The 23,760-nt window shown below is 38.8% G+C and overlaps 1 protein-coding gene across 1 annotated transcript in view; it reads left to right on the plus strand.

Annotated features, from left to right (window-relative positions):
* Positions 1-23,760, plus strand: part of SDK1 (sidekick cell adhesion molecule 1) — a 381,963-nt gene that overhangs the window by 94,645 nt on the left and 263,558 nt on the right. Inside the window, exons 2-4 of the mRNA XM_082292298.1 lie at positions 12,001-12,160; positions 17,650-17,756; positions 21,757-21,904. Coding sequence (XP_082148424.1) covers positions 12,001-12,160; positions 17,650-17,756; positions 21,757-21,904 — 415 coding nt within the window. The remainder of the gene's footprint in view (positions 1-12,000; positions 12,161-17,649; positions 17,757-21,756; positions 21,905-23,760) is intronic.

Raw genomic sequence — 23,760 nt, forward strand, 5'->3', positions numbered from 1 at the left:
GCTTGGCCGGGTTCAGAGCAAGGAGCAGATGCTCTCCATTTGTTTGGTGCTGCTAAGCAGGGTTTAGCCAGCCTGTCTGTATTTATTGGACTGGGCTCCAGCAGGACCATCAGGTGCTGCTGCCTTGGATTGTGTGAGAGCAGGATTAGGATCCATCATGGTCAGTGTAACTCATAGGGTTTGGTAGTTTTCCTCCCTGCCAGGCTGTGTGTTGTGGGCCAGTGGGATGGGACTAAGCCTGGTGCTGTGTTTCTGCAAGTGAGCCCCGAGTGCTCAGTGTCCGATCTCCTGGCCAGTCTCCCACAGGCTGACCCTTGTCCTGACTCACAGTTTCAGGTAGGACACAGAGGTGACAGGTACACTTTTCCCACTTTTCACTTGGATAATATTTTCTCATCACTCTGGTGCCTGACAGCTCGCACAAAATCCTGCCAGACGTACAAACCCAGGCTGTACCTGAGGCAGCTGATCCTCCTTCTCTTTCATACCCATTCTCCTTTAACAATTTAGAAGAGTTTTTGTGAAGAGAAGTCTTTTTGCTGGATTATTTTAAACAAAATACCCAAATTCTGATTCAATCTCATGACTTTTTTTGCATTAACTATCAGTCTCATTGAAGGTATTAACAAGGTCCTGCAGGACTTACATTAGCCAGTAGACTGAGTGGTTTCTTTTTTAGTTTTTTGCTTTAAAAATGTTGGTTAAATAGAATTTCATCTTTTTCCAAGGTTTGAGGGCAACTCTACAAACTTCTCTTTGACTTAGACTCACCATTGTTTTTCAGTTTTCCCTTTTGTTAATTATTTCTTAAACATGCTAAGACAACTCGTAGATTGTAGTCATTGCTTGTTACTTCTCATGAATATTGTCCAAAGTAACAGAGCTGGTGGAGTAGAGCTTCCTTGTGCTTCACTGAATATTGTGGTGGTATAACAGAGGTGTCTGTTTTCTAGTCTGATAAATTGCCCTAAAATGTAATGATTACATAAATTACTTCCAAAGGATAACAGTTCAAGTTTACATTCATTACCTTTTGTAACTTTAAAAAGCCCATCCTCATGACAATTTTTAATGCAAAAGGACGTTTTTTGTCATTCTGTGAATTGGAAATAACATTTCAAGTACTTATTTCTTGTGTCCTGAGAAATGTATCAATAATAGAAAGAAAACTATTTCCCCTTCTATTTCAGTACATGATTATACATTCTGTATATATACACACTTCTGATAATGGGTTTTAACCAATATTTTATTGATTTACTGCAGTTCCATACAGAGTAATAGCTTTCAGTTCTTTGGGGTTTCATAATTTTAATATACTGTATGTCTTCTTTACAAATAGGACAAATTAATAACGAGTATTAGTTGCATTGTGACCTGTATATCTCTTCAAGATGGGTAGGTGCATTAGTACTGGCTCTTAGGATGGTTTTTGACTGAGTGTTTCTTTTATTACAGCTCCTAATGCAGTGAATGCAATCTTTGAAGCTGATTTATGATCAAAATTTTACTTGTACATCCTTTAAAATTTTAAGCACATTAACTGTAGCATGTTTGCAAATAATAAAGTACTTATCAACTACTGGTTTTTAATCACCTTATTTGTATGCTTAGATGGAAGTACTGTGTGCAGAACATGGGGGTATGGTACTTTAGCAAAATATATTTGAAGTTTGGGAGGTGCAATTCATCAGTGGTGTATCCTATAGGATACACAGATTTAATATAACAGTTCTGTACACAGAGCAGTCTGCTATGACAGCTTCAGGCCTTGGCATCAAAAGAAAAAAAAAACCTACAAATCAGCTCCAAACAACACCCAAACACCAAAAATCCCCAAACTTCAAAAACCCAAACAAAAAGAAAACTTTTCACACCTTAATAAAGTTAGGATATTATTTTGAAAACACTGCTTAAGTTCCCTGTCTGCCTAACTGGGATTTAACCCTGTCTGGCTTACAAATAAATCTTTTATTTTTCTTTTACATATGCTTTTGATGTATGTCATCCATCAATGTTAGCAAGAACAGTAAATGCATTGATCTATTGCTGCACTTGACAAGTTAAATAACACTTTATGTAAGAAGTATTGATTTATAAAATCCAGTACATGTAATTAACATTAGAACTGTCAAAAGTTGAAAACAGTATTAACTTGCTGCTTATTTATAACCCAAAGAAAATTAAATAAAATATCCAGATTAATCAACTAACTCCTTTTCTTTGCCTTCAGATATGTCAAGCTCAGTTATGTTTTCTAGAACAGTGATATGTTTCTTCCAATTTTGACAAGAAGAAATTACATGTTTCATCAGTATGACTGAAAATAATCCTATAGGGTCTAGATCTATGTATTTTCCTTGAAGTGGTGAAAGAATTCCACTAGGGTAGTTCTGAAAGGATTTGGTGTAAAAGACAAGGAAATAAGTGGTGATATTTGGGAAAATGATGGTGCTCAGTTTGTGTGAGGCTTCCAAAGAACCATTGAAACATCCCTTTGGGAGTGTCTGCACAAACACCCCGGGAGCTCTGCAAGGATCACTCTGTGCTTCTGTCTCCAACCATGTGCCTGTCCCAGAGTTTGCTTAAGATGTGGGAATATTTCAGCTGAGTCCTGTGAACTTTGGACTGTGCTTTGTTGGCATTTCTGTCCTAATCCAGCATCACAAGGATATGAGCAGTCCTGTCTCTGCTCAGCATAATGTGGGCTCCTGTGCTCACCACCCTCCAGTTCAGTGACACCACTGAGATCCTTTGAGATTTTTGAGGCAGGCATTATCCAGTTTCTGAACTACTTACATTTTTCAAGTTTAAACAAAACAAAAAGTTACAAGTTACATTTAAACAAAATAACAATAGCAGTGAGCAGTAGGCATTGCTTTTAACAAAGGTTTGAGCATGAATCATTTCCCTTCCAGCCCCCTCCATCAAAAGAGATGTGTTTATATCTTCACTGGATATTCATAGCTGCTTTGCTATTTAGAAATAAATTCTCCTTGAGAACATAAATAGGTGACTTGGCTTTCAGGTCTGGCAGTGCCTTTGCTGTTCCTTTGTTTCCTCCTGTTGCTCTTGTGTTTCTGTTCTGGTACTTCGAGATACTCCTCAGCTGTTTACCTTTTTGATTTAATTTATCTTCTGCACACTGAGAATGCCTCTTACAGCAGGGAGGAACTTGAGGAAAGCACATTTATGTTCTCATCTTTTCTCTCCTGTAAAGTGTTCTGTAGGGTTTCAACTCTTCTTTGTGCCGGTGTCAGTTGGAATATTTAGTAGATGTATTTATAAATTGCTGGGTAGATATCAGTGTGATCAGGCTGCCCTACAGTAGTTAGAGATTGTAGATTATGTAGCAGCAACAATAGCTTCCTTTGTGGTTAAAATAATGAAGGAAATCCTGCTATATTTGGATTGTCTTTTGGTGAGGCAGCCCTGCCTTCCACCTGCTGTGGGCCTAGATTTAAACACTAACAACTTATTTCCTCGAGTCTCTGAGTTAGGCTCTGTAAACGTCACTGTATGAAGAGAATATGAAAAGCACAGAGGTTGTGCTTTGATAGCAAATTCAGAGGCTGGAGGTTTCTTTGGAGATTTTGTTTTGGTTTTCATAGTTAATGGGTTCTCTTTTATTTGCCTGCTTTGTATGGATGTGCATTTTTTTCAGTGCATTTGTAACTTTCTTAAAAATATCCTCATGAATATTTAAAAAAAAATCCTGGAGCCTTTTTTTGTGGATGAACTACACTAAACAGAATTTGACAACATCATATGTAGCTTTTTGATTTTTAATCTTGAAGCAGGTAATGGCTTTAAGCTGGAAGAGGATGGCTTTAGATGGGATATTGGGAAGAAATTCTTCCCTGTGAGGCTGGGGAGGCCCTGGCACAGGTTGCCCAGAGAAGCTGTGGCTGCCCCTGGATCCCTGGAAGCATCCAAGGCCGGGTTGGACGGGGCTTGGAGCAACCTGGGAGAGTGGAAGGTGTCCCTGCCCATGGCAGTGAGTGGAATGAGATAGGTTTTAAGGCATCTCCCCACCCAAACCATTCTGGAATTCTGTGATATTCCATGAATTCACAAAACTATGAATAGTGCTTGCCTTCTGATATACAACAAACCAATACAATTTTTTTTGCCCTGACTGAACTGATTACAGGTGGTCAGAAAGGGAGACTAAAACATGAGGTGTAGAAATTAAATGGGAAAAGGAAGCCTTAGTGGGATTTTAGGTTAATACATCAGGAGCTGCTTGAGGCTCAGTTAAAACGATATCAGCTCATTATTTTTTTTCTTCCTTGGCTGGTCTGCTAAAGAAATCAACTTTAAGAAAAAAATAATACAATTACATGTGGGAAGGTCTTTCTTGGTGTATTTGGGGATAACTGAGAGAGGTTTATGTTGAATTTTAATGCAGTGATTTTACCAACCACTGTCTTTTTTTTTCTATCAGAATCCAGGTCCTATAAAAACTCTGCTGTGGTTCTGGGGGCCCTCCTCCTTTCAGTTCTGTTTTGAGTGTTTCTAATAAAACTTGAGTAACCTTTTCTCAAAAGGGAATTCTTCAAGAAGTGACTGTGTAGTGAATGAAAGGATGGTCTTTAAATAGATGGCAGAGTGTTAGGGAGTAGATTTTTTGAATACAAAGAACAGGTTATATTTAAGGACTTTTAAGCAGTCAGTGATAGTAAGATTTTCTTTTTTATCATAAAAAAATCTGCTCTGGCTTTTTCTGTTGTCTCAGGATGCAAATGGATTTTTGTAGTTCATCTAAAGCTGTTCTTAGAGAAAAATGGAAGAAAGCTGAAAGAGATAACAGGAAATGTTTGTTCATTAAAACAGGGAAGAATGGTTGGAAATATTAAAACAGATTTTACTGTAGTCACTTTGTGGTGTTTACCTTAGAATTAAAGATGTTTCTAAGGGAATGAATTAGGATGTTTGTTCTTTTAAGCAATACTATGTGTTAGCCAAGATTTGGGAAAAACATTTGGTCTGTTTGCATCAAGAAACGAGGAGCAGACAAGCCAACTGGAATCTGCAGTGCCATTTAGGTAATTCTGAAATCGAGAAGTGATGCTTCAACTAAAAAAAAAAAGAATTTTTAATTAAATCTACCTAACTATCAGTGTGAGACACTCATTCTTGCCGCTCGGGATTCCTATTCTATTGAATTGTTGAAAGCTAATCATAACTGTACATTACAGAATGTTTAGTTTTCCTCTTGGGATGGACTGCAACAGGTTTGCAATCTTTAGTTCAATATTTCCTCCATCCAAATCAAATATATGATTGGCAATTACCCAATAACTAACTTGCCAATTAGTTATGTGAGCTGTTCAAGGCAAAAAAAGGAAGTTACCCATTGAAATCTTGTCTCCCTGTGACTGTGCATTTAAAAGAAATAAATGTCACTTATTCTAGAAATATGTCGGCTTCCTCACAGAACTTGCTGAGTCCTAAAACAATTTAATTCCATCCCCAATTAAACCTTTAAAAGCACCATCCATCAGCCTCAGTTGATATCTGTATTTGCATTCAGGGATTATAATGGAGAGACCCAAAAAGAAGGTTATCTTTTTAATCTCTAGGCCGACAGAAATGGGTAGTGTGGGCTCATTTACTTGATGTGTGAAATTGAGGAAGAAAGACTGACTTAAATACAGTTGCTTCAGTACTCTTCCAATATAAAATCAGATATCGTTTTTGATGAAAGTTCAGGAAATCCATTTTGACAGAATGCTTTATACCATTGTGTGAAAATTCTTAGCTGCTGCAGTATATTTGAAAAATAACCTGATATTTTAATGAAATATTCACTATGATGCATCAGTCCTTTGCAATCGAAGTTTAGAATGAGGTAGTAAAATGCAATTTAAATTTAATTGTTGTACTTGGTGATTTATGTCACACTTCCAACCACAAAAATTTGAATCTCTAAGATCCAATATTTTGGATAAAATAGACTTCCTGCAAATCAGTACAGTTAAAGTGACTGAATGCTCTAATGTATGTTTGACATTGTTGACAGTTTATGAATAGATCATATACTAACTTCCCCAGCATCCCACCAATGCATTTTAGAAGGTTTAAATTCAAAAGAAGATTGATTCAAATATATCTGAGTTCAATCTGACTTTCTGGTACATTTCCCAGGATTTACTGTATAATAATTCCAAATTCATATGCCATATAATCTATTGAAGTTCATTTCCACAAGAGAATACAACTTGCATCCAGAGCTAGCACATGTATGCATGTATATCAGAAACCGTAAGATTAAAAAACTGAGATAGCAAGACTAAAAGATTCTTTTGTAAAGGAAATAGAGAAAAATCTTTTCCAACTTGGGAATAAGAATAAAAACCATTTCCCCAGGAGGCTGCAGTTATTTGCTGTCAGAGCAGAGCAGCTCGTGCTCGGCTGTTTGTACTCGACAATATCACAGCTGAACTTCAGTCTGGTCTTGAATGGGGTTTTGCTGCCCATAGTTGTACCTACTTTCTGTGGATTACTGAAAAGACTCTTCCTGTCTCAAGTTTGGGTTTCCTGACTCCAGCTGCCTTTTTACCCATACTTTTGTATTACACATTCAGTGCCTCAGACAGACCTTTTGGGACACTCTTTCCATGGCAGTCATTGTTTATCCACCCGAAGGTGGCTCACATCTCCTTTCCTGGCAGACACTGACAGCAAAAACATTTCTGTATTGCTGATCTTCTCCTGGGGCTGATCATTCAGCCTCTGCCTCATTTTCCTGGAGAATTCCTCAGAGGTAATTCTGTTCTTTATTTTCCCGTGTCAGTTGATCGTAGCTTTAGAAGCATATGAAGAAACAGTAATGTGCATCATGCTTTGATTGGAGATTAATAAGTTGAAATCAATAGAGGTGTACTACTTCATAAACCAATTGTGTTTTTCTTTTGAGTTTGAAAAATTTATTTCAGTCAAAACTCTGTTTTCAATATTGAATCTGTAGGGCCAACTGCGCAATGGAAAGGCAGCTGCTCACCTGGTATTTTTAAGTGACTGAGCTCTATTTGCTCTGAATTGCTGATTTATGTGCAGATTGATCTACTTTTAATATTCAATATTAGCTCACCTAAAAATGGCTTAAAATTAGAGATGCATAACAAAAACAAATAGCCGTGGCAGTGGGGATCTCTCAACCTGCTGTCAGCACTCCCTGCATTTTCCTTCCTCTCAGTGTTCAGGACTACAGAAATTGATTTTTTTCAGGACGTGGGCTCCTGATTGCCTGTAACTGTTGGTATCCAGCACTTCAGGAGAAAAAAAGCTGAGATTTGAAGAGGGTAGTTGCAGTGGGTTTTACTGATGAGGGTGATGTAGTACTTCTCTGGAGTGTTCTAAGTTTCCTTTTCTCCATACGGTAGAGGTTCGCAAGATCAAATTGTGTCTTTAATTAAAATTTATTAATTCCTGAGGGACAGGACTGTGCAATCACTTTCAAGATCTTGTAAGACCTTGTAGTAACTGAAAGATCTATTTCATCTGACTTTCCTTTATGTGTTTTACAAATGTAAGCTCTTCAAGGGCTAAGAATCATTAGCCAATCCTTGTTAATTTGTTTGTTAGAGGGAATGTTTGAGGTCCCTGAGATGGTGCTCTCCTGTTTCTGAAGTCATGTTCACTCATGCAATCCTTATGAGATTCCTTGGGTATTTAATAAGTACCTAGTCTTGGAATTTTTGTTGTCATTCCAGTCAGTACAAAGCTGTCCAGCCAGGCTGCCTTTTCCTCTTGCAGGTCCTGTTGTAAGTTTGTGCCTGAATGTGATTTTCAGGGAGAACAGAGGACGAGAGAGCTTTCAGCTTTCCTGTGATGCATCTCATCTGCTAGGGCTGAGGACAAGCCCAGAGCAGAGGACAATTGCATCCAGCACCATTTTTTATTTAAATGTCAGCATTAGTCAAAAAACCCCCTGTCTGGGTGTTGTTGAATTTAATCCTGAATCTTTATTTTGAGATAAAATCCATCTAAGTTTTGCATGTACCAAGGAAAGAAACTGGATGGGCCAACCCAGCAGTGTAATGAAAGTCAGGCAGTTTAGAGGTGCAGAAAAGCAAGGCAAGACATGCTGTGGAGCAAATTTCCAGATAATTTTGGCATATTCCATCCTACTTCTTCTTGAGATTTACATAAAAATAAATCCTCAGAATCCTTTTAAGGATACAAGTCGGGATGTTGGCGAGTTTGGTAAGCAGGCTTAATGAAAATTTACTGAAGCTGTAAATATACATGTGCATACATGTTGGCACCTTATCCCTTTGCTCCTTCTTGCAACTTAGAAAATTCTTTAACTGCTATTACTTTTGTTTTTAAATCAGCATCTCTGAAGAGCCAGAGAGGCTGGAAATATTAACACATTTAGAAAAAGCAACAGTGTATAGTATGAATGCTTGATTCTTTTTTTTTTTTTTTTTTTTTTTTTTGTAGGCAGAAAAGTATTCTAGCCAAGAATAATTGCAGTACTTTATTATTTTTGGTTTTAGGACTCAGATACGCTTTTTATTAGTATCTTACTCTGTTCTTGAAGAGTATAAAACAAAATATGCCTTCCTGGCTTTCAAACCCTTGGTTGGCCAAGGTTAGCCTCCTGGTGAGCCTTTTCTGTAGTTAATTATTAAATGCAAGTATCTCATACCTATTAACTGCCCCCTTGTGTCTTCCATCCCTCAGCCAGTTGATATTTTCCCTGCCAATTTTCCTGTTTCCCTGGGATGCTGTATAACAACCAAACTTTTCCTTGCATGTCCAGTTTTAAGTTCTGCTTTCCCACTACCACTTAAAGCTCTAAACAAAGCCCAGGGTACAGCCCTGGTTTGATCCTGGGCCTGAGGTGTGAGCAGAAATGCCAACACCATCAAAGCTGCCTCTCTGCATGGAACCTTTGCTCTGTATTTTATTTTCCTTTCTGCTTTCAGTGAATATTTAGTGAGCTCTGATTGCATAATTGAATTTGATAAACTGATGGTATGTGATTGATGAGAAAGTCAGGAATAAAGGATTAGAAGATAAAATTACTTCAAGGGTTTAAGTAAATCTTCCAGAGAGCCAGGGTAATTTATAAAGCATGATATACTCTTTATAAAAATATTCCCATAGGTCTATTAAATTTTAGCTTCTAACAGAACTGGATTGGGTTTTGAGAATCATTTTCATGTAATAACAGCTTGATTGTGATGCTTTAAATGGGAGATAGCTCTGAGTGGGCTGCAGCATCACTGGATTTGGAATATTTGAGTAGGAAATGTAGGGCTGAATGATAGACTTGTGGGCAGCACTTTGTCTTCCAAATACATCATTTTTTCTTGGAAAGATGTAAGTTGGGAGTAAGTGGATAATTCAGAGTAAGTACTGAAGGAGGTTGTGCTGCTGAGTCTGTAAATCACTGAAAAGAAGGATCAACAAATGACTCAGTTTGGTGCAGATACCATTTTCACTGAGCTCTCCCTCAGTGACTAAACTTTCTTCAGGGAGGAGCAGTTTAGGGAACTCATTCCATGAGCCTCTGTACGTGAGCGGGTAAATGCTGTTTTCAGGGGACTCAGCACTAATCATTTCACTGTACCAATTGGGCTCTGTTATCTTCCCCTGAACACCAGCACTGCTCCCAGCTGCTGCTTTTTCATCTCCAGAGGAAGCCTGACACCTTTAATCTTACCAGGGTAGAATGTCTGAAACTCCCTTGGGAGACTCCCCGAAACACATCTGAAGCCGTTGACAAGATTTAACATTTTCTCACTTGTTTAGAAATGCCTTTGTAAAAATTTGCTTTTCACTCTGGCTCAAATCACTGTATTTCACAGGAACATCCTCTAACTCCAATTAAATTTTTCTTTAAAACATTTAAAATATTGGTTGATTTTACTAGTTAGGAGAAAATGAGTATTGGGATAAGATTATTTTGCAACAACTGCAGTCATTAAAACAAAAACTAAAAGAGAAGCTTTGCAGAATATATTCACAGTCATGTAATAGTGTGGGGAGGTGTAGAAACTATCCCTGGTTTGTCTGGGAATATCTGCTAGTTTGGAACTGTTCCAATTTTCTCATATGTTGAATTGTTGTAACTTCCTGTATAGCCAATTTAAAGAAGATACTGCTGATCTGCACTCATCATAAATCAATTTGTTTGAAAGACAGGTTATTTAAAATGCTACAAATCAGAAAAGGGCCCTACCCCAAATATAGTTTTTAATTCAGTTTGTTAGATCGGATTTTATGTGATAGTTTATGAGCATTGCTGTAAGATTATGTGCTTTTTCTTTCTGCATAAACGACTGTGTTTCTGAAGTTAAAATCTAAAAACTCAGGAGTCAATTTGTCAATCCAACTCATCAGCTGAGTGGGGAGCTCTGGCTGATTTATGGCCCATTGCAGGAGATCCTTTGGCCCCAGTGGGCCTGGGGCTCCCTGGCCACGCTCAGCTGGAGCCCAGCTCTGCCCCAGCACCCTTTAATAACGAGTCTGTGCTGCCATGTGCTCTGCCAAGTCACAAAAATTCCCTGAGCAGAGGCAAAGTGAAAGATAAAGGCTTGGAGATGCTGATATCCCCAGGCTGGGCTGTGAACCCCAGTGGAACCAGGCTCACTGGGAAACCACCACCAGCACCCCTCGCCCTGAGCTCCTGGGAGTGTCCTGGGGCTATCAGTGATTCTGTGACCTGTGGGTTCAGAAATTCCTGCCAGCCTTGAATAGTGCATGAGGGCACTTCCCTCCAAACTGTAAAATATAGGTTAAACTCTTTAAATAGCAAGTATAAAAATGCCTGAGCCTGTATAAAATAAATTCTGGAAGGAAGGTTTGTAGTTTAATTGAGACATTACTTGCACTGGGACAACATTTGTATATCTTGGGTTTTTTCTGTATTTTATGTATAAAGTACCCTCACACCCCCTGCACTCTTTAAAGCAGAGCTCAGTATTCTCTACCTACTGAATATTATTCATATTTTGTATTAAATTTCTGACTTTCAATATAACTTCTGTGTTTTATGTATAATCATAAAATCCTGGAAGTGTTGCAGGCCAGGTTGGATGGAGCAACCTGGGACAGTGGAAGGTGTCCCTGCCCATGGCAGGGGGTGGACTGGATGAGTTTTAACATCCCTTCCAACTGAGGCCATTCTGTAAATTTTGGGTATAGAAGGTATTGATAAGCTTCTAAAGTTAAGCCTATAGTTCCTCTATAGTTGCAAGTAGAAATTTGACTCATGAAGTGTGAAAACCTTCATCTTCCAGAGGTGACTGGTGTAGATCTCCAGCAGGTGTGGACTCAGAATCAATCTGTATTTGAGCAGAGCTTTGGCAACTTAACCATCAAAAATTTTGCTGCTTGGAGTGTTTTATTTGTGATACATAAGAGTTTGAGAGTACATGTGACCCTGCATATTGCTGAAGTACCTGAATTCAAAATGTGCTAGTAGCTTCAGGTAATATAATTCAACATATTTTGGTTGGCAAGAACATTGAAAAACACATTAAAATTTTGAGGTGTTTTTTTTCTAAATTCTTTTCCCTATAAAGAATCTTCATTTACCCTGAGACTTTTCCTGCTGTGATAATAATTTCTATCCAAGATTACTCTTCTGGTTTCTATTCAAGAAATAAAAAAAAAGAAAAAAAAAGAAAAAAAAGCTTTGAGTGGATTTAATCTTCAGAAAGGAGAAGGGCGGGGGGGGGAAGCCAATAGGGCTGGTCACTGCCTGCCACAGCAGACAATATTGGAATTCTCATATGGAGAAAGAGTAAACATGGACAAAAGCTTGTCTGAGCGAGCAAGGACAAAGTTTATCGAGATCTTGGTAATTCAGCCCCTAAAAAAAAAGCTTAGTTACGAAAGTACCAGTTCAAGCCTTAACTGAATCATGTTGTTTCTTGTTTTACGATGACCAAGTTGAGAAGAAATGAGCTAAATATCGGTAATTTTCCCTTACATTTTCTCAAGTAGCCTCCAAACCCATTTTTTTCCTTTGTATTTCAGGGGATGTTGCACCATTCTTCAAGACAGAACCAGGCTTGCCCCAGATCCACCTGGAAGGAAACCGCCTGGTCCTTACGTGCCTTGCCGAAGGCAGCTGGCCCTTGGAATTCAAGTGGTTGCACAACAACAGTGAAATAACCTCCTACTCCAGTGAATACAAGTAAATCACATCTATAGAATCACCTTCTCCAAGTGTAATTGCAAAAAAACCCCAAACCAAACCCAACCCCCTCAATTTCCCAATGCCTCAAACAGCTTTGTAGGTACAGACGCAGGAACTTTGGGGTTTATTATGAAAGAAGAGTGGGCTTTGTAAACAGATGAGATGAGATGAGATTTCTTTGTTAAAAATGAGATTTGACGCTTCAAAGCATGGGTGCTAACATGGAATTTTTAAGTAGCAAAAGTGCCTTTTGCTGGAGATGTAACTTTTACCTGTGTTTGCAATAAATAGGAGACACATTCCTTAGCTAAATGTTACATATGATGTGTGAACTCATCCTTGAACAGAGCCGAGCTCCCTGGGACTGTTCATCTCAATCAGATCTAGAGGAATGTGGTCTGTCTTAAATTCCACACAGAACTTTCTGTTTCAATTCTAAGAATGCCAAAATGGAGCTGATAGTTTAACAAACTGCTCTTTAATGATTGTGCAGTTTACCCCCAGGACCTCCTTCCTGCCTCCCTCCCCATCCCACAGACATTCCATCAAACAGGAGAAAAACCACAGTGTGGCTTATCAGAGCTCATTCCTGTTGATAGGCAGCACATGGCTGGCCAAGTATCAAAGTGTCAGACAGCCAAGTTTTGTCTGCTTTTCTGTAATGTGGGAGGATTAACTGGGTTTTCTTCATGCAAATGGAAATTTCTGTAACCTTACGGAAATTTAATTTTTATGCAACTTAACTCGATGCTTTCAAATTTTGTAGAAATTGCCAGGTGAGTTCAGAAGTTGTGAGGGGTGGGTATGTGGCAGAGGGAGCCTGTGTACAACACCTGTACCTTTTGCAAACCAAGCTAAATACTGCATTTTTGGGATACATGACCTAAGGCAGGGGAAAACTGTGTGTGAAATTACACTATAAGTTGGCATAAAAATGCAGATAATTATATAAAAGTTCGATGTTGTTACACAAGATAAGTTCCATAATTACTTTTCTCAAAGGTTTTCAAAATTTTATTTTTGATGCTATTTACCTTTACAAAGCGGTAGAGAAAAATTCCCTTAAATGACTTTCTAAAACTTTTGGGGGTTGTTTAGCATTTAAAGTATTTAGCAACTGTTTAAACCTAAACATTTAGATTTATATGAAGTTACCTAGAAAAGCAAGACTTTGGATTTGGATGACCCCTCTTAGTGCTGAGTCCCTGCATCTATTAATGGTTGCTGTTCTCAAGCCTTTGGGACGTGGATTTCGAGCCACATGCGCATAAAGAGGAGATTTGTGAATACTTTCTAGGAAATGAAAAGATCTCTAACAACACAACAAATCACAGAATGTCTGAGCATCACTTTGTGCAAATGCCACTTGTTTTGATCAACAGCAGAGTCAGTTGTAGTGGCTTGGTAGAAGGAGCTGACAGCAGCCCTTGACCATGTAAGATGATGAGAGAGTAGGAGGAAAAATTATGTGGGAGGACAAACACATGAACATGGAATGAACAGCAAGCAAAGGTTACAACTCCAGCCCTGCAAATGTGCTAGGTACTGGGAGACTGACATTTCATGGTATTAGGAGAAACCTGAGTTGGGATGTGTGACATTTTGAAATAAGATCAGAATGCCGTGGTATTTCTTAAACAAGTGGACATCCTAATACAAAATTGGACTTTTACGGTGTATGGCAGTGTGAGCTGGAATCAGTTATTGGAACACCTTTCCCAAGCTGTGTGTGCACATACCTGCAGTCAGTCCTTTGTTTCTTAGCATTGCATTTAATTTATTCTTGTGAATGTCAGGTCATTATTCAAACCATATTTATTAATTCTGCGTGTTTTGTATTGTTCTTATTTCTGTTTCTAATTAAAAGATCTGGTGCAGAGGAAGCCTCTGGTTTATGATAATAAAATAATATTGATAGAAAATATTAATTTAGAAGTTGCATCCTTACTGCTACAGCACAGTCAGAGATCAGCTAAACAGGATTTTGATTCTATAGAAATGCAAAACTTTAAGCTTCCAAAAAAATGGCATAGGTGCAATATGATGAATGAAAGCAAAAGAAAGATGTGCTCAGACATAAAAATTCCAGTTGCAAAATTTAACCTTTGACCCCGTAACAGTTTGCTGTGCAGTTCTCTTGGGTAAATAGACTGTTTAAATGCACGAATCTTCCCTGAGTAAGTGACTTCTGCTGCAATTTGAATCATCAATCAAAGATTTTTGGTAATTGATATTACTTACTGTGTCTCAGTTAAGGTAATGTCTATATTGTAACAGGCTGAAAATATATTATCATAACACCCCAAGTGAGTAAAGAACTAATTGGAGTCTTTGCATTGTGACATTGGTGACCCTGGAGGAGCCGCTTGTCTTTGTCTAACGAAGCTGGCTGTGTGCACAGCCTGGCTTTTACAGTGACTGTGCATACACTACTTTGTGTTAAGAATCTATAAAACAACCTTATAAGTTCTTTGTGATCTGAGATACACGTTATGAAAACAAATCAATGCTGCTGACTGCAGGAGCAGTTTTGGTTCTGTCTATAAGTTTAGAGACTTTAGTGTTCAGGCAGTGCCTTTTTTCTGTTTTCTTCTTTTCTTTTTTTTTTTTTTTCCCCTTTGTTTTCTTTTGAATTAAGTTCTGGACCTGGTGTGTCTTCCATATTTGCTTTTGTGGCCTGAATAAATTGATTTATTGGAATTTAAGAAACTAAGGTTATGTCTAAGCAGCCATACTGTTCCAACCAAATTACTTAAAAGTATCTGATTATTATGTTTTTAACATTGGACAGATTTTAATTCTGATTCTGTATTAAAAAAATTACATTGAAATTAGATTAAATTGATGTATAAGTCTTTTGTTAAAAAGCTTGAGTAGATAAAAAAGTAACATGAATATCTAATAAAATACATTTACCTTTAATTCTGTATCCATAATTATGACTATTAAATCCCATAGCCTATAGCTTCGCTTTTAACTCTTAGAGCATTTAAAATTAAAATGAGAGTTTAAATTTTAAATTAGGAGTGAGCTTTAAGAGTTAGCTGGGATTCCTCCTTAGGTGGCTGATGCCACTCCCTCCTGAAACTCATTGCAGAGGGGTGATGGAGCACATCACGCTCAGGGAGACTCCTCTTGAAGCTCCTCTTTTCCGCTTGTCACTTCCCATCTCTCTGCAGAAACTTCCCAAACGCCAGGTTCTGGTTGGCTGTGCCATTCAAAATGAGGAAAAAGTCGGGGCTGACTTTCCAAAGTCCTTGCAGACATCCCCAGAAACCTCAAGGAGCCTCCTGGCATCTCTACCATGGCAAGATCTATCTTCAGAGTTTGAGTGTAGACAAAAATAAAGTAAAATTATGTCTTGTCACTGTAAGGAATTGTTTTAACCTTCGATTTCAACTCATTCTGGGGAAGAAAGTATTATTTAGAGCTTAGAAAGCACTATTTATATCCCTTCTTGCAGATCAGAAAACAAGTGGAATGGGGAAAGCATAGCACAAAAAGCAGTAGTATGACTGTTAGGTCAATAGAAAAGTGGGGTTTTAAAAAATAGTAAGACATATGAGGTGCATAAAGACTGTTTAAAATTGTAAACACAGAATCAGGAATTCCATTAATATTTATCCCTTGCCCAGGTTTGCAATTTTCAAGTTAGTTTCACACGGTATAAACACATGTCCTATCTCTTGTTTTTCGCTTCTGTTATTTAATCCTTCTAATTTTGCTTGCTGTACCTGCACATTATACCCAGTAGGTCCACTGAGAATCCAGCTGCTCTAGGTTTTGGCTGCCTTAGAATTTCCAAGGTAGATGGGATTTTCACTGTAAATTTTTAAAAGATTTTCATTTCTTCAGGCAACATGTTAAGAATGTTTCCTGCTGAAACTTTAATAAGTCAGAAAAGAAAACCAAAGTAGGACACTTCTGATCTAATTGATTTGTTTTGTCCTGGTGGCAGCAAAACTAACTCTGCATTACTGTCCTAGTACCGATGACTACTCAGGAAAGAAGCCTTTAATTTTGGCTTTATTTAATAGAAAAGCCAATGCAATAAGTGTTAGTCAAGTAGGACACTAAATCTTTATGGGAGGAAGAAAGATTGTTAATGTATAACTATTGGGTAAGAAGAACTGTAAAAATTAATTTTCAATATTTGTCAGAATCTTCAGTTTATTTTTTCTTTTTTTATAATGATGTTCTATAACAATCTTCTGCCTGGCAGAGAAGGAAATTATTTTCCAGGGAACTAGAGAGTCCTTCTGTCCTATTGATTTCTATCCTCTGCCTTGTATTTTCACCTGTTTTCTCACTCCATTCCCTGTGGTGAGGCTCGTCAGGCAAGAGGCAACAACATTCCCGGTTCAGAGTCATTATTTGTGTGCTGGGATTGCTGTGACTCCCACACAGAGCACAGGTTGGCATCTTTCTTTTCTTCCTGGTGCCAATTGCTGCAGCCCCAGGAGGGAACATGCAGCTGGCTCTGGGGAGGTCACAGCAGTGACCAGAGGAGGTCACAGTAGTCACAGCTCGTATCCATGGGCAGCCAGGGGATTCTGGAAATCCCAGGGGTTCCTAAAGCTTGGCCATGGCTCTGGTTTAGCTCCCTGTGTTTGGTGGTGGGACCCATTTGCAGGGGTGCATTTTGTGATTACAGCCTGCATTCATCACACCAGAATCTTCTGCCTCCTTTGTTTTACGCTCCCTGATCCTGTCCAGATATTAAGCTCTGCAGGTGGGTGTGCACAGTATATTTGAGTCTAAGAAGAAATGTTTTCTTTTAGTGGAATTAAATTTTGAAGATTAAAATTCAGCAGTTTTCCTTATCTTCCATAAAGACTTTCATTAATCCTGCCATAATATCTCCTGAAGGTGACTGGGGGAATATGCGCTTGTGATTAATGTTTGTTTAATGCAGGATTATCTCTATTATTCATGTGTTTTATTCCCATTAAAACTGTGCCTATCAGCTCATTTTCATGTTGAGCAATCAGATGTAGCTGAATGAGGAAGGTGAGATTAGTGGACCAAGTGTCTGTTTGAGGGCAGAGCAAACACAATGTACAGCCCATGGTGGCAGTTCCAGGGTTCCTCTGAGTTTCAGTGGTCACACAGTGGAGATTTCATTGGAAAGCTTTGATATTTCTTGCAAGTCTTCCTGATACCCACACTTAGTCTTCTTGTGGCTCCTCTGAACTATTTACCTGCTTTGCCTTATGAATGAGGGTACAGAAAACTAGGGGAAAAAAATTTAAGTCTGTCTTTCATGTGAATTTTTGCTATACTTGGCATTTATCTTATGCAGAACTTGAGATTCAAAGGTATTTAATGCATTTCTTGTTAGCTGGTTTTTAAAAATCTGGATAGAACAGACAATACTGTAACCAAAGACCTGAGATTGCACTGCTTGTAAGTAAAATACAATAAGCATTTAAGACAAAGTGTAAAAGAGGAAGAAGTGGTCTCTGACTGTGCCTTTTGCCTCGTAGGTACATCATCCCAGCTCTGCAGAGGGCTGATGCTGGCTTCTACCAGTGCATCGTGCGGAACAGGATGGGGGCACTGCTGCAGAGGAGATCTCAAGTCCAAGTGGCATGTATGTCTGAGGGGGGGGTCACTCTGTGCTCATTAGCTTCTTTTTGGGTAAAAACCCCAATGTATGATAACATTTGTTAGTCTGAACAGGTGTTGGATGTCGTATTTAACAAATTTTTAAATATTGCCACACAAGAAGTTTCATACGTCAGCTATCATCTGGGAAGCAGCTCAGAGCAGTGCAACACTGAGTCTTTGAGCCGTTCAAAGCCATGAAAATGAGATTGTTTGGAGATATCTGTAACATGAGGGAACTGTTACAGCTCACCCTGAATACACAGGGATTAAGGAAGGCCATGCAGCACAGAACTATCAATCAAAACAACAACAACAACAACAAAAAGTCCAGAGGAAAGCAGCAGCATCTGAAAGGGAATGGGATGGTGGGGATGGCACCAGGAAGATTTCAGGTCATAGTCTTCGTGATACAAAATCAGCAGTTTCACAACAAAACTTTAAAATTCTGTTCTCAACCCCTTTCTGAAGCAAACCCCCCCCAATGTTTGCAGCACTTCAGTTTGGACTGTGCAGAATTTTTGAAATCCAGCTGCCATTTGGAAAGGTTAAGTTGGTTTTCTCAGGAGTTTGTGTTAGTGAATGTGACGTAAGAAATTATCATATACTCTTGATTTCCTTTTTTTCAGTTAACGGATAGAAAATACAGTTCGAATAACTTTTTTGGAAATACTAATAAAATTAGGCCTTATTCTTTTTCCATAGTAAAAGCATAAAAGAAATTTTAAAAGAGACAGATTTGTTTTCTGTGCCTAAGAAATCTCATACATGGATCAGATCTCTCCTCAGGGTCAGCAACTGGAAATTCAGTAGTAGTAAATGTCACTTGATAAGTGGAATTTAGAGAAATTGAATTATTTATTAGATACCAAATTTGAAGGAACTGATTCAAGTTAATCAGTATGTCAATGAGGGAAATTACATGGAATTTCCTGTGTTTTAAAATAAAACCAGTTGCAAATGGTATTATGTAAGCTTTGCTATCATGTCCATCAGTTTACTGCATTACAGTGGATTTTGTTACTATATCTGTAATGTCAGTAATATCAGTAATTTGATGTTTGGTCTCTCTATTGTTTTGGAGCTGCTGGGAGCTAAAGTAAAAATAAACTGCTGCTAAAATGGTGTTTTCCTTCCCTGACCTCTGCCAGCCCTTGTGTCCCTGCTGTCTACTGACCGTGGGCTCACTCTGACCTGGGTCAGAGCCTTGCAAGTCCTGTTCCAAATATCCCCCTGCAGTTTTAGTGAATTCTGTCAGGTCCCAGAGGTTCTACTGAAAGCTGGTGTGAGGGAACAGAACTTTGAGTGAGGTATGGGGTGAGCAGGGGGTTTAGCAGGGAAAGGTGAGGGTGAGATGCCTTTCCTTGTGCAGCACTGAGCCCTTGGAGGAGCCTGGATGCCTCTGGAAGTTGCATCTCCAGATGTGGCTTCAGGGGACAAAGGCTTTGGTAGCAGTCCCAGGGAAAAGTGTGCCCATTTCCTCCTGCATCCCACTAATCATTGCTGCTCCTGCACAGCAGTAGAGCTCTCTCCCTTTAGGCTCAGCAGGAAAATGTGTTTGTGCAGCTGTTGCCTGGGAGACTTCTCCAAAATTTCTAAAAGAGCAACAGTTGTTTCCTTGGGCTGTTGAAGGAGTTCTCTCCCAGCTCCTCCCTGCCCCGCTCCCTACCCAGCTATGCCAGCAGTTGTACTGGCACAGTGCAGGGAGCAATTCCTGAGAAGTCCTTGTGGGAACAATAATGAGAAGGAGACACAGGAATACTTTTCCTTGATTCTTCTGCTGAAGAATTCTGTCTCCTGAAATGACAGCTTTACTCCCCTCTGAAGGAGGGGAAGGTTTGCAATGCAGAGTTTTGTCTCTCCAGGCTGGTTTGTGTGTGTGTGTTGCTGTTCTGGAGAGAGTAAGAAGTGCAATTGTTCACTTCAGTTTTAGTTTTCCTTCCATTTAATTTGTAGACTTGCATTGCTGAATGAGGTTAAAAGGTCCTCTCTTAAATCTGCCTGAATTAAGCAGTCTATTTATCAGTTCATTTATTTGTTTATTTTCACTGACAAAGACATTGAGGCAAAGCAAACCAGATCCTGTGTGACTTGGGAGATCTTTGGTCTTGAGCTTTTGCGACATGAATGGCTTCTATAGTGAAATTGCCAGTCAGATTTGCACTTTATTCCTGCAGATGAAAGTGTTCTACAAGTTCTGAATACCCTCTTTCCCCTTCACCCAGGGTAGCTACTGAAGCCACATGATTGTTTTCTGTGGTTTAATGTTTTTGATTTAAATTAATTGATTTAAGCTGTGTGTGGATATAATGAAGTTCCTGATATTTTATCATACATTACTTTTTGGTTATTCTTCAAAACCTATCAGAAAGCAACATCCCAAGGGGTTCCTAAAATCATCATAGCAACTCATCAAAACTTATGGGGAATTAAATGTTAGACATTTAACTCAGAAGGATTCACAAGAAATGATCTATTTTTGCCAGTGAGTAGAGGATGCTTCCCAATACGCTTCAACTCAAGATCTCTAGTGAAAAATTGAAAGGTGTAATTATAATGGCACTGAGAAAGATCTGAGGTATTTTCCATGTCCTAGATATCTGAAGTAGCAGGGAACTTGTTAAATAATTTAAAAAATATTCTCGACACATGCTAACATATTACTTAACTGAATGGGAACAGGTCTTTGCGAGAAAACTGCTGAGTAAATCTTAATTACAGGATGGGCTTAAAAACTCTTGGATTGTGGAAACTAAAATAATCATACGACAGTGAAGTTAATTAGATCCACCTCCGCAGTTTGAAATTTCTTTTCAAGTAGCTGATCTGATTACAGTTGTAAGGAATCTGGAGCAGCAGAGGAAGTACAATGCTGATTATGTCTGAATAAATAACTTGAAAATCACAAAGATGATTAAAGCTTCTTTAAAATACCATGTGTTTTTAATTTCTGCTCTTGTTCTGTCTCTTCTCATCTCCTGCCATTCACAGACCTGATCGTAGTCTTCTCCTCTCTGTGTCTTTTGCATCCTTCTCTGCAGCACAGAAATTGTAGAGAACCCTCTTGTCCTTTAAAAGAAAAGGGAATTCAGTGACAGGAGCTGGAATAGTTCTCTGTGTGTCAGTTTCCTAGTTTAAATCAAATTAAAATGCAGAGAAGTTCTTTGGAGGGTGAAGAAGTAAGAGCCTACAACCCTGTTTATTTTAATGGATAAGAATGTGGTACAAAAGGCAATGGGAAAACAAGAAAAAGACATTCACTGAATTTTTCCAAGGTCTCCCCAGATACCTGAACTTGCCTGTGAAATAAAGCCTGCAGAGGCAGAGGTTCTGCAAGGGTAGTTTCATTTCTTCCATTAACATTTTTGTTAAAAGCTGCTCTCTAACATTAGGGATGCACTATTGGCTTGGGAGTGTCGTGCCAGCAGAGCTGACAGCCTCCAGCATGACTGTGGCCCCGGGGTTCCAGGATCCTTTTGGGATCTTTGCTTAGGTCTGACTCTCCACTGGCCTGGCTGCAGTGGAAGAGCTGCTTGTCTGTCTGTGTAGCTGTGGATAAAAAAAAAAAGGTGACCAAAAAATGGACGCATTTTTGTATACCATGAGCATCCCTTTGCATTTCAGGGGTTTCTTTTTTATTGTTAAGGATTAAAAAAAGCAAACAACCCAACCAAACAAAAAACCAAAGCAAACAAACCTCCATTAAAATGTCATTTTCACTAAAATCGCTCAGTTACTGCCCAAGAACACAGGGGCCACACAGGGCTGCTCATGGGTGCTCTGCCTGTGTGCAGCAGCAGCACTGGGGTTTCCTTCATGCCTTTGTGTTCATCTGCCCCTATAAATCAAAATCCAAGCTGTCCCATGATCCACAGTGTCCCACGAGTAAATATCAGTGCCAGTGGCTGTTGGGAAACACGGTGATTTCTCTGTCCCCTGGAAAGAAATAGGGAGAAAGACAAAACTTCTCATTTTTTTCTTTGCAGACATGGGAGATTTCATGGACACAGACCAGAGAAAAACAGTGACTGAAGGACAGGCTGCAGTTCTGAATTTCCCACACATCCTCAGCCATCCAAGGCCCCAAGTGACGTGGTTTAGAGACGGGCACAAGATCATACCAAGCAGCAGAATGTAAGTCAGTTTAAAGCTCAAAATACACCCACTCTAAAATATGATTAATTATATTTGATAACACAGCTTACATTTTAAGTACACTAATTAAGGTTTAAAGAGAATAAAGTAGTTGTGTTCATACTAAGTTTGAGATAAATTACTATTTTAAGACCATCTCTGAACTTCTAAAGCAGTTTGACAAAATAATTCATGTGGTTTTAATGGTCCTGGTGCAGCATAAGGGGCTGGATTTGCAGAATGTCTGCGCTTCCTTCACGCTACTCATTTCCATGATACATTTTGAGAAAGGAAATGTTCATCTCTCAATTACGTTTACTTGAGTGCACTAACCTAATGAATTCTGAGGCTTTTTTCTTTTAATATATGAATCCGTGGGGTTGTGTTGCAGAGTTATGCTTAGTACTATTTTCCTCACAATAAAATTCCAGATATTGTTTATTCTTTTCATTAATTTTTAGCCTACAATGACAGTTTTATTTCTTTTTTACTAATTAGCAGCTCACCCCTAACGACACAGTACTTGCACTTTGATTAGTTATTATCTCAAGGTGTGCTCATTTATCCTTTTCTGAAACAGTTATGAAGCCATCCCATGTTTTTATCTGCACAGTTTCATTCAGAGACTGAAGGGCTTGGCTGTAACATTAAAAAATGTGGATTAAATCTTGTCTCATTTATTAGAAAGCTGTTGAAATGCCAGGAATGTTGCTAGTTAGTTTTTAACTGTGCATTACATTTTCATGTGTTCAAAGGGATAGATGTGCTAGCAAGTGATGGTAATGGGATATTTCTGTGTTCCAGGGCTGCTGAGGCTTTAGAGTTCATATTAGAAAGGGAAAACTTCTCTTGAATTTGGGTTTTGGTAATCTGTGCAGTATATTTTATTGCTGCTTATGTGCCTTTTTGAAACCTGAAAGCTGGTATTACAGTAGCTTTGAAACTGTTAAAATTAGTATTGCAGGGATGTGAAGGAACTGTGTAATAATTTATGAATAATTTAATAGTAATTTGATGAGAAACAGCTGGAAGATGAAACAATGGGTTCCTGGGCAATCTCTTGAAGAGAGCTAAGTAACAAATCCTGAGTTATTAACCATTAAGGATCTACTTCCTCCACTTCTGCCACATTACAAATTTTGTGTTGTTGATGCTGAGAATATGCCAATCAGAAATTTGCAGGTGGTGTAAAGGCCTTGTTATCCTGGTGTCTGAGAGCTTCCTGGGAACCCTCACAGGGGACAGAGCAGAGTGACCAAGGCAAGGCTGCAGTGCCTGAAAATGAGATTTGCCTGAGTTCTCTTACAGTTTAGGAAAATTGCAAGTAGAGCTGCATATGTCATGTATTTAATAACATAAAGATCCTGATTTTCACCTGCTGTGCTTTACTCTTGCCCTTACCCTGTTGGGATTGCTGGGGTAAAATCACCTGTAACTATGTGGTCATGCTTACAAATGGGAGAACTGCAACACAGGCTGCAGCAGGGGTGAAATATGCCCCAAGCTTTCCATATAAATTCCATTTCCCTGGTCAGAAATTTTGTCTAAAAGGAACATTTGAGGACATTTGTCTGGCCTGTGTAGGAATCTGTGAGTGCTTCTGCAGTTGAAATACCCATGCTGGAAGTGTGAACCTTCTTGGAAGTTTGATAGATAGTGCATAGTGAGTCTGTTAAGTTCAGCAAGTGACAGATTTATGGTACACATACCAATCATCAGAGCACTCTGTGTGCAGTAGGTCTCAAAATATTGAAAAAAAAAGGGAGCATCCACTCACATCTTGCTGTCTGTTAAATTTGGAAAGTAAATATGGCAGCCCTATAAATATAGGGAGCTGACATGTGGAGAGGATGCAT

Source organism: Coloeus monedula (assembly GCF_965178545.1).
Source record: "Coloeus monedula genome assembly, chromosome: 16".
Taxonomy (NCBI): Eukaryota; Metazoa; Chordata; class Aves; order Passeriformes; family Corvidae; genus Coloeus; species Coloeus monedula.